The sequence below is a fragment of the Cryptotermes secundus genome, unplaced genomic scaffold (genome assembly GCF_002891405.2).
Source record: "Cryptotermes secundus unplaced genomic scaffold, Csec_1.0 scaffold462, whole genome shotgun sequence".
Taxonomy (NCBI): Eukaryota; Metazoa; Arthropoda; class Insecta; order Blattodea; family Kalotermitidae; genus Cryptotermes; species Cryptotermes secundus.
The window spans coordinates 759,448-771,594 of record NW_019724744.1 but is presented as its reverse complement, the minus strand read 5'-3'; the positions used below and the strand labels follow the sequence as shown (position 1 = coordinate 771,594).

Genomic DNA, 12,147 nt, shown 5'->3' with positions numbered 1-12,147 from the left:
TTTAGTGCACCTGATGATGACCAAATAAGCTGGAACATGTTGTGCAATAGATGTGTTAAATAAAAACATACAACTTGAAACTGCTGAGAGTTTAAAAATTTTGAATTTTAAAACTTTCAGTGTGAGTCGCATGTGAGACAGAAATGAATACATGAATAAAAACCACCAATTATAACATGCCTAATTTTTTATGTCTGAGATGAAAGCACCAACCTCTATAAGTATGTCTTAAAATTCAAATCTGTCTCTCTCACTCAGTTAAATTTATTGTATACTGGACATCACTCTAGCCTCGTTCCTTTCACTGCAGGGACTGTATACTCACATTGTGTTTGAATTACCCCTGTTCTGAACCTGACATATCCTACTTCTGTTGCAGAGAATGGAACCTGTCACTGTGGCCTTAAGCTCAAAAGAGATCCGTGTCATCAAGTGCAACGGAGTCAGTCCGGGCCAAGGGACACAGAAACACATGTACACGCTTCCCTCTGACTATCTATCCCACATTGTGGTGCTGGGTACGCAGCTTTGTATAGTAATGTAATGAGTAAAGTGTTACGTATGCTTACCACATACATGTACAAGATAGCATGAAGGAACTAGTCATACTGGTCCAGCAGTAACATCCTAGATTTGTACTCAGGGCGTGCTTGGTTCAAATATCGTCCAGAACGGTAGTCATCCTGACTGAGGTTTCTCATGGTTTTCCCCAGTCCCTCCAGACAAGTGTGAGGATAGCACCTTGATTAGGCCTTGATCACTTCCTTCCAGATCTTTACTAATTCATCGGTTATCCTACCATGTGGTGCTGTATAGTCTAGATACTGACTGTCATTAAATAAACCACAAAAAGTCCGAACTTACTGTGACAACTCACCACCAACTAATGCTGACATTAAAAAGAATGTTAGGAACTTCACCTTCACTACTTCATGTATCTTCATGGCATGGTTCACGAACACAGGAACAGTTTACCTTCTGTAACGTTTATGGTCGATGTAGTAAGTTGGTCTTACAAGGATCTTAGTGAATTGTGCAGAGTGTATAGTATGTTGGAACTGTGAAAAGTGTTAGCTTATGATAGGCCGGACATGTAGGTAGAATGGAGAGAAATATGCATACAGAATTTTGGTAGGAAAAATTACACTTGGAAAGAGATGGGGTTAATGCTATGTTTGGATCTCATTAAGATAAGTTTTGAGAGCAGAGGTACACACACTGTACTATCAGTTGCTCTGTACCCTCAGCTCCTGCTTGCAGACAGTTAGTTAATTAGTTAAGTTGGATCTTAGAGAAATGGGTTCTGAGGATGAGAGGTTGGCTGGAGCTAGCTCAGGGTAGCATGTAATTGCTGGCTTTGATAATGGCTGTGCTGAAACTTCAGGTTTTGCTAGCAGAACATTAGTTCGTGAGATTCGTTTTCACCACCATGCCATAATTTCTGTTTCAGATGACCTGCCAGACAGGAACTGTGATAAGTGCACTCAGTGCTGCGTGGACTATGATGGCTGGCTGCGGTTCCAGAGTGGACTGTACAAGGTGGTACGCGACCCACTGTTTGACTTGCTCATCACACTGTGTATCATCCTGAACACGATGTTCCTCGCAATGGAACACCATGGTATGAGTGGGTCAGTACGACAGGCACTGGACATAGGCAATAAAGTAAGAGCCACATTAAACTTGCACCAGTAAATAAAAACATTCACCATGGCTCTGCTTGGACATTTTCCCATACTTCATTTTGTAGTTTCATTATTCCAGAGCTAACAGGGATTCATTCAGTTCATCTGGGGACATAAATCTACCCACAGACCCCATCCTTGCATATTACTTGTTATGTAACTAACAATTTATCCAACGGCGTGAAGTCAGTAGCTCAGACTGTATATCATTGAATGATAAGACAGTAGTGAAGGTTAAAGGTTAAGTTATCCCTGGGGCCAATTAATTAAACACCACACCATGCAATTGTATGGGGGAGTGGAGGTATAGCTACATTCTTGACCTTGGTACTAGATGGGCATGACTGGTCAGCATCATACTCCTACCAATTTGCAGCCTCACATATAGATTTTGTAGAAAGCTGGATGGGCCCCAGATCTGGTCTGGACTTATGGAGAAGAGAAAAATCTCTATCCATTGCTGTGAACCAGAGCCCGATTCTTCAGTCATTCAGCCCATAACATAACTGCAACTGATCTACTCAGGCTCCCAGAAAAGTGATAGTGAATAATGAGTTGGAAAAAATATGGAGGAAAGTAGTAGTGGCCTAATTTGAGGTGATTTCACAGTGTTTGCCTGGAGGGACTGAGGAAGACAGTCTGGATTGTCAGGTGTCACAGCCAGAATTCTAACTGGACATCTGATTACAAGCCACACTCACTACCACTTGAGGAAGTTTCCTTGATCTGGTCTACTTGGGTGTGACACCATGTAGTTTGGTAGATAGGCACAAACGTTTTAGAAGAATCTGCTGCCTCCAGCGGAAGGCAACAAGGCACATTCTTAAACTCATTCAGTATGAATAAGGAGCCTGACCCCTGGAAACAAAGATAGACCAGAGAGCTGTCTCACAAGTTGACTCAACTTTTGAGGGTAATTTTGCCCTTCCAGGCATTTAAGCAGGTTTCCAGAGCCTTGCAATATATCACTTAAAAGGGATCAGATGGTCAACTTAACCTAGACACTATCCCTGTTTTTCTTTTGCTCCCTGTTACCCAAAATTGCTATCCTACATTCAGGCACCAAGTTTGTTAGAAACACTCAGAGAACAGTAACATGGCGCCATGACTCCTCTGAATAATGGTATTGGTGTTAGTATTAGTGGACACGTGATCCTGATAGTGCCCTTCACAAAGTCCAAATAATAATGCTAGAGCCAGGACCATCTTGAATGAGGCCCTTCTGAGATCTGGCAACACAGAACTGAAGATCTCTGATCTCTACCTAACCAGATCTGAGCATTCACAGAGTCTATGATGGCAGGATTTCTCTTTCTGTCCACATTTCTGTCATATAGTGCTTTCCAAGAGACCCACAAGATGAACTGGTGCCTGAATGTGCAATGGCCAATCAGCAATCCCGTTACCAGCCTTTCCTGTCTATAACCAATAGGTCTGTAATAACAAGAGATTTCAGTAAGGGTCATTAATAAATCATAAAATAAAAACAATTTTTTTAAATTTGGTATAAGGCATAGATAGTAGATTATCATGAATGTATATTTGATACATGAAACATGACTTCTCAGTCCAGTCACATGTTTACTTCAAGTTCACTAAAGATAAAGTTGTCCTTATGCTTAAATAAACAGCATGTCATGAAGGTGGGTGGAGGAGTGGAGGTATATTTCCACGTATTCTTAACCTTTGCATGAGATGTGCATGGTGAGCTTCATGCTCCTGTTTTACCTATGACTGGGGACAGGACCCCTGGTATGCATTGGATAAGAGGCTGGGTGGGCCTCAGAGCTGATCTTGACATTTTGGAGAAGAGAAAATTCTCTTGTCCCTGAAAAGCATATAGCCAAGTCACTATATTGACTGAGCTGACCCAGCTCCCATCAGAGCGAATTAAAATCAAATTAAGTGCTTGTATTTGCTTGGTTTAAGAGAAAATTGTGTCTGTCAGTATGCAGAAAGATGTGTATGGCTTTGCTGCAAACAGTGTGAACATAACAGAATTCTGTTTTCTGCAGGTGTTCACATCCATCTTCACATTGGAGTGCTTCCTCAAAATTCTGGCTCTCAGCAAAGAATATTTTGCTTGTGGCTGGAATATTTTTGATCTTATTATTGTGTCAGCAAGTTTGCTGGACCTGTCTTTTGAGTTAATGGACAGTCTTGTGGTTCTCCGGTGTTTGCGTTTGGTAAGAAGGAATTTGAAATATTATAGAATCATAATTTTTTCTATATATTACATATGAGGGATGACCAAACTTTCTGAACACTGGCTCTGCACTTAATAATTTTCAAAAGTCTGGGAGCTGCAGACAGACTTGGATTGGGTGGCACAGGTGTCTGGGTACAGGCATTCAAAACAGCACATTTTTATATTTGTACAATGGGATCGAATAATCCCCCCCCCCATGAGCCACATTAACACTTTGAAAGGGTCACATATAGCTCATGATCCACAGTTTGGCCACATCTCTTCTATGTATTTTACTCTTTTACATAGCCAAGTCTTGTACATACTTGTTTCCGCATGATGTAACAATTATACAAAATGTATTGTCATTTCCTGAGCCAGATATTTCAACTTTCATGATATCACTATGAGGCCATGTATATATGTATTTCCATTGAAATGTTCTTATGAACTACTTATATTTACTTAAATTTGCTGGCAGGTTTTTGTGTTTACTAATTAATTTTAAAATATTTAAAAGATTATTATAAAATTATAAAATAATGCACCTATCAGAACTGTGCTTCTATTCATATGTTTCTTATTTCCAACGTAAAAATCAGTAAGTTATAATTATTTAAGTCTTATGGCTTGTGTCAAAATTTTATTTTACAATATCTGTCTGTCATTTGTTATTGTAAATTAAAATCTATATTGTCTTGAAGCTTTTTTTTTAAAGTTACACAATCTGTTTTATTTCTGTTGCCCCTGGTTGTATCAAATTATATATTAATTTAGTATTCTGTCTGGAATTCCATTTGTTGTTGTCAATTTGCAGTCATTTTGGAACACATTCTGATTCCAAATTTTACCTAGAAGATATCAGACCATTAAGGTAAAAGTAAAGTTACCTCTGTGCTTAATTAAGCACTTTGCCATTAAGACATATGGGAGACTGAAGGTACAGCTGCACCCTTCCTATGCTTGGCACTAGATAGTGATGAGTGGTTACCTACATGCATCTGCCACTTTACAGCCTCCTGCTACCAGACTGGATAGGAGGATGGGTGGGCCCAAACCTGGTCTGGATAGTACAGGGAAAAGAAAAATCTTGGAGAAAATCAAACCCCAATTCCACAGTCAGCGATGATCTCAGTCTCCATCATCAGGGGATCATGTTCTAGCAACTAACAATAATGACTGTGCAGACCAGTATCACCTTGGGCTTGATGCTGTGTAATCTAGCAGATTATTTCCAATCCTTTATGACCCTGTAAGTGTTCTTCATAACTGTTCACCTTACTCCTATTGGTTTGTTCAAGGACCTAGTTGTATCAATTCTCCTTCTATATCCATACCAAAACTTTTAATCTTCAGGATACTTTTCTGTCCTAGAGATGGAGAAAGCATTCTTTTCTCCAAAATGTGTGTAATCATCTGCCAGGCTACACAGTCACATACCAGAAGACAAGACTAAGATGTTTTTCTATTGCAGCTGCGGGTCCTGAAATTGGCGCGGTCCTGGACCACAATGAAAGTTCTCCTTAGTATCATCATTTCCACAATTGGTGCTCTTGGAAATCTCACATTTGTACTTGTTATTGTCATATACATCTTTGCTGTGATTGGAATGCAGCTTTTCTCTAAAGACTACACTGCAGAAAAGTTCTATCCTGATCCCATACCAAGGTACAGGTACACTTTTTCTTTTTCTCCTATGAACTAGCCTGTAATGACAGATGTATGAGGGATGGTGATGAGTAGTGATGCTTGTGGCACCTGGGAAAACTACAGTGTGGTGGGTGAATATACATGCATTGCAAATTTGTTCTTATATAACTTTATATAAATCGTAAATTTCCTTCGAAATTATTGCTGGTTAGAGAACAATTCCAAACACTTGAATGCTGGGTGAGTTAGAATTTACTGTATTCATTTAACTTCTATATAAATGTGTATCCATGTATATTAAAATAGTTGACTCTCCAATTACCATCAAATTGTCAAGTTTGAAACAGATGTATGATATTACATATGAATTAATTTGTATGATTCCTATTATATTTCATCTCATGTGTTTGTAGACAAACAATATGAAGACATCTTAAAATTTTATCATCAGAATAATCTTCAGCAGATTAAAATGTATTCCAATTTAATTTCAAAATTACAACCAACGGTTCAGCAACATTCATAAATGTAATCCATCACCCGTTTCATAATAAACTGCACTTTTTCTTCATCGTGGACTGTTGTGTATTTTAACATTTGATAAATTTTGTTGTTGTGATGTGTTGTATTGAATCTGGATGGATTTCAGTGGCCAAAAGACATGGCAAAAAACGTGCATCTAAAAACACGAACAAGACATTATAATTGGAAGATTAGGTAAACAGAAGTTATATAGTAGTATATTAGAATAAGATACTAGGTGGTTGTAAAGAGTACATATGATTGTAAACAACCTTACAACCATGGGCACTGCCAGGATTATTTCGTGAAGGGGAGAAATGTCTTTATATTATCAATCAACCACAAGAATTTAGGACAGAAAAATGCCTTCTTTAAAAAAAAAATGTAATGTGTGGTATTGATATTTAGTTATTTGACATATATCATTTTCTTTTTCTAAAAATCCAGGTGGCAGAGTCAGATACCTCATCCCCACCAACTTCGGGCACACATGCTGCAAGCACTGCAGCAACCTGGTGTGTGGGGTGCAGGCATATACAGAATGTCCCAGGAGGAATGTGCCAGACTTCGGGAGGGTGTTCCTTATGTTTAAGTATACCGATATAACCCAAAATATCTATGTCCAAAGTTGAACGGTTAAGGAGATAATGGCCCGAGAAAAGTGTGGTCTTCTGGTGGGTCCATGCACTGTATCTGTCAGCTGACAAGTCTTATGGATATTTGTCCTTGAGTGTGGAGATGATGAGTCACACTAGCCGCATACACTCACATACCAGAATGCGCAGTCAGCAATGTTACATCAGTGCTTGCCATCAATGTGTCATGTATAGTGCTTGGAACCCTAATGACAACTATGACATGTCATGCGAGTTTTTTTTTNTTGCGGGTTTTTTTTTTTTTTTTTTTTTTTTTTTTTGTAGTTCAATTTAATGGCTTCATGTCACTCACAAGTTAGTTTGATGTTACATACATTATCAACATTACAGAAACCACATATTCCTGCCAGTTTTAATATGTATTTGGTAACCAACAAGCATGTAACACCTGTCAAAGTTTCACACTTCTCTGGCCATTATCTCCGTAACCGTTCAACTTTGGACATAGGTGTTTTGGGTTATATTGGCATACTTTAACATAAGGAAGACCCTCCCAAAGTCTGGCATATTCCTCATGGGACATCCTGTATAGAGTTAATCATGGCATTTTTCTTGCAGATGGAATTTCAATGACTTCTTCCATTCGTTCATGATGGTGTTTCGGATATTGTGTGGAGAATGGATTGAGCCTCTGTGGGACTGCATGAGAGCTGAGAGGAATGCTGTAAGTGTGCACTGCTGCACTGGCCCTCAGTGAGGAGATCAAGATGTTATGTTACACGGCAGCCGAGTTCAATCTGCCACTCTGATTTCTGTTGTTTACATACATTTCTAGTACATGGAATGCAGATTACTTGTTACAGCATGCAGTGAATGTCATCTTCAGATCACATGAAAATGTGAGAAAGTGTGTGCCTTAATACTGGCTTATTTGAATTGCATTTGTATTAAAAATATGTTAGCTGCCCGTGTAAAATTTAACTTCTTAAAGAACAAATTTCTTCTAAGTAATATGTATATGTGTAAATCCAGTCTGTACCTCACGGGAAACACATTACATCTCCACTACAAAGCCCAGCCGGCTAATGCTGTTTGCAGAAAGTGGGGTTTTAATATGTTAAAGCAGGCCGTATATATAGCAACCACCATGATTTAAAGAATTAAAATGTTTGTACATATAAAATTTGATAAAAATATTAACTTGTTTTAAATTTCGTTTATTTAACAATACTTCTACGAGTTGGAAGGTCGTGGGTTCAAGTCCCGATGAGGTCACTGGATTTTTTCAATTGACCTAATCTTTCCAGCCACATTATGGCCCTGGTGTCGACTCAGCCTCTAACAGAAATGAGTATCAGGAATATTCTTGGGGCTAAAGGGCGGCCGGCACGTAAGGCTGACAACCTTACCGCCATCTGTGAGCCAATTGTCTAGAAAATGTAGGAACCTCAACATCTCACAACCCTGTGGGCCTTCACGTCCTGTTACAAGGATATCTTCACTTTTACTTACTTATGGGAAATCCCACCATGAATCTCTCATGACTTCGCTTGGTATTGAAGCCCTGGCCATTGTTGTTGGAAGCCGGTGACTGCCATATCCATGGCACCACAATCATTAAGTTACATTTGTGCAGTAGTGAATGTCACACAGACTCATGCATATCGCGTTGAAGGTACCGTATTCTAGTTGTGCATCCATCTGTGGTGCTTGTGAACTTCTCTGTGGTGAGATCGGTTGAGAATTGATGCGATAAAAATTAGCCTATATTTTGGGTTCATTTTATAAAATTTTATAAAAGTGTTTGTGATGGGTTTAAGGTTTATATTTTATGCCCATTCATCAAGGTTTTATGTGGTTTCCATGGATGGTGGGTTGTTACCGAGGATGTCATGTTTGTTGATAGTGTTGTATTTCAGTTCTGTGACAGAATAACACAATTTCTCCCTTTAGAACAGTGAACCTAGAAAAGCAGTACAAGGAGGCAATCACATAAAAAGTATCTACTTTGATGATGACCAAATAAGGTAGCAATATATTGTAAAAGTGACATTTATATAAGTCTGACACTGTACTGCATTGACAGTCTACACACACAACAAGAAGTTGCGCCTTCAAGGCATCATCATCATCATCACCATGGATTAGGCCATTCATGGTCTGTTCCACATTTTTTTAAAACTCTTCAAGACCGCCAACAAAAATTGAATCATCGACCAATGCAATAGGAATGCTGAAATACAATATTATAACTATTCTGTGTGCTGTTCCTATTGTAATCAGGCTGAAATTTTCACAGGGTCCTGAAACATGTTTTGCAATCTTCCTGCCAGCTCTGGTTATGGGGAATTTCATGGTCCTCAATCTCTTCTTGGCCTTGCTCCTCAATAGTTTCAATTCTGAGGAGCTGAAATCAAAGAAAGAGGTAAGAGAAACACTTGGCATGGCCACAAGTAATATTCATCTGTGTCCTAATTCATGATCCCAAGCTGCCATATAAATGAATCCTTCGAAACCTTAAAGATAAGAAAAATTTGGACTGTTATATTAGTTTAATTTGTGGATCGTATCTGGGGCCAGAGCTGTTCTTAGTCGACTAAGCTTCCATGGAAGCGGCCTCCATAGTCTAGAGGTAACGTTCCCACCTCATGACATGTGGTACACGGGTTCAAACCTGGCGGAGGTCGTGGAATTTTTAAGGGCGGAAAAATTCAGGGAACAAGTCCTCCGGGAGGGACTTAAAGCCGTGGGTCCTGTGTCGTAGCTTTACGACGGACTTAAAGCCGTGGGTCCTGTGTCGTAGCTTTACGACACGTAAAAGAACCTCATATCTCCAAAGGAGGTCACTGAGCCAAATTCAAGGACATTTCCCGCCCAACAGTAGTCTCTAACGCCTCTGATAGATGGGGGAAGCATTATAGATACCGCTAAGCCAGTAGAGGCCGAACTCGCTGGCTCGGTCAGGACTGATGGTACGCACCAGTATTGGTAGGGTATAGAGACTGGTAGAATATCATAGAGGGAAGCACAATGGACCAATACTGGTCTAAGTGCATGGGGAAACCCACCCTCTCCAATAACTAACTAACTAACTAACTAAGCATCCATGGAAAAAGTCTGTTAATTCATGTCAGAGATGACAAAAAGATACTGAAGCCATAAGAGAGAAAAAGATGTCACAAAGTATAGTAGAAGAACAGGTAAAATGGGAAGGCTTAAGAGAAATGAGAGACATTTTAGATTGAGGGCAATACAGTATAATTTTAGAAGTTTCCCAGGCTTTGCCAGTCCATTTTTGTGTTAAGGGTACTATGATTCGGACATTAAATTTATATAAATAATATTTAAAGCCTCATATACTACCTTACAGAAAGCGCACTACATCTTCTTTACAAAGTCCAGTCATTTAATATTGTTTAATGAAATAATTACTGTTCATTGTAAGATTCATTTGAAGAATAATAGTAAAATATGTGGACAAATTTATTTTTAAGTCAAACCATGTGACACATAAAATGATCACTTTGTCATAGAACAAAGAAGCATGGATTTCTTGTAAATAATGTTTAAAAAATTCAATTCCTCCCACACAGGAAATACAGTACACCTCAGCTGNCAAGCAACTTCAGCCAGCAGGCTTCGTCGCCAGCGCTCGGTCTTCGGAGACATCGGCAGGCTGCGCCAGGCACGACTGCCTCGGCCCTCCAGCGCTCTCACACCCGACTCACTGGGGCACCGCGCCTGGACTCGCCGGTGGTCGTGTTACGGTCCGACCCACTGGGCCTCTGGCGTAGCCACTGCCTCATGGCTACTACGACCGCGCTCGACGACTAGCCTTCACCAGCAACCGCCGCACTGCGATCGAGCAACCTCCATCACTTGCCGCACGGCAACCAAGCAACCAGCTGCCACGGTCGCACTGCGGCCACTCCACTCACCGCAACTAGCCTTTCTCCTTACCGGCGCGCGCCGCGCTACCTCACCGATCAATCATCTCAGCAACCACGGTCCTTTTCAGGGCCAACAAATTGTTCCGAAGAAGTGGGTTGTCATCGGAGTAATGACAAGACTACACCACGTTGACATTAGAGCCCCACAGACACATAAAATGATCACTTTGTCATAGAACAAAGAAGCATGGATTTCTTGTAAATAATGTTTAAAAAATTCAATTCCTCCCACACAGGAAATACAGTACACCTCAGCTGTGATGGCTGAGTGGTTAATGTTGTTACTCTACATTACGAGAATCATACAAAACATTTTAATCGGTCATCAACAAAATACAGACATTTTTAATATTAAAGCACTGGCACATGTAGTTTTCTTTGCATTTTAAAGTGTTAAAACTTAAATTTATTGAGGCTAGTACAGCTGAGACTAAGGAAAAACGGGAGTCTTTTTCTAGAGGGATTCTTGCAGTTACATGCATGCCATAAATTTAAAAATATAGATGCTGAATCCTTTGTTTCTTTTTCCCATTGATACAGATACAATCAAAGAGAACACAGAATGTAATATGTTCATACCTAACATGAAGTCAGTACATAGCTGTTCTGAATAATGCAGCAATGGAGGCAATGTGAAAACATCGCTGTCTTTATCTTCTTTTCTGCTTCTTGTCATCCCCGTTCTTCATCTCCTTCCTCTTTTCCAACTTCTTCATATTTTGTCCTTTTTCTTTGTTCCTCTTCAATTTATCATCTTCTCCTCTATCCTCTCCACTTTCATCTTTTCTCCTCCTCTTTTCTTCTCATTCATATTTTCCTCTTGCATATTTCCCTCTCCTTCCTTTTCTGTTCCTTAATCATCTTCTCAGTCTCTTATTTTTAACCATTGTTTTTATTTTCCCCTCTTCTTACTCTTATATTTTCTTCCCTTTCTATTTTTCCTCCCCCCATTCTCGTTCTTAAGTATTGCTGTCAACACAAATTGTATGGGATTTGGTACTCACTGGTCACAGACGTAATACTTCTTATGCTTCTTGTTCTTATCTGATTGCAAGTGTTTCATCAGTGGGCCATCATCAGATCAACCATGTCACTTCCTTTTAGTTTGTTCCAAATGAGTACATTTTCTTGCTTAAAGCATTATATGGCTTGGGAGTTTTTAAGTGAATGACAGTTGGTTCAAAAAGTTGTGAACCCCTTATTATGATGAGTGCACTGATTTTCTAGCCAGATGATGATGAAGATGCAGAGGCCGCTGAGTATGTAGCCCAGCTTCAGCAGCACATGCAGTCTGCAACCAAACTATGCCAAAAGTGCTGGTGTCCATATTCCAGAATGTCAGTGGCACCTGCTCCCCCTGTTCCACTGTTTCATCACCGCCATACTCTTCCTTCACACCCTCGCCAAACTTCAACACTGCCTGACGTTCCAAACCACAATCAGATTCCAGAGGACACCAGCAGTTCCCTCTTTCTGCACTGTCTCCAAGAGGTATAGGATTCTTAGAAACTTTCACTTAATTGAGTGAACTAACAGTTTGTAGTGTGCCCCCGGTA

At 39.8% G+C, this 12,147-nt stretch overlaps 1 protein-coding gene across 3 annotated transcripts in view; it reads left to right on the top strand.

Moving 5' to 3' along the window:
- Positions 1 to 12,147, top strand: part of LOC111862803 (sodium channel protein 60E) — a 142,540-nt gene that overhangs the window by 102,893 nt on the left and 27,500 nt on the right. For 2 of the 3 annotated variants that reach the window (XM_023848492.2, XM_033750800.1), the window contains 7 exons: positions 380 to 518; positions 1,451 to 1,665; positions 3,701 to 3,871; positions 5,348 to 5,541; positions 7,260 to 7,365; positions 8,941 to 9,066; positions 11,819 to 12,082. In XM_023848492.2, coding sequence (XP_023704260.1) covers positions 380 to 518; positions 1,451 to 1,665; positions 3,701 to 3,871; positions 5,348 to 5,541; positions 7,260 to 7,365; positions 8,941 to 9,066; positions 11,819 to 12,082 — 1,215 coding nt within the window. The remainder of the gene's footprint in view (positions 1 to 379; positions 519 to 1,450; positions 1,666 to 3,700; positions 3,872 to 5,347; positions 5,542 to 7,259; positions 7,366 to 8,940; positions 9,067 to 11,818; positions 12,083 to 12,147) is intronic. The other variant, XM_023848493.2, reaches the window with a different exon arrangement.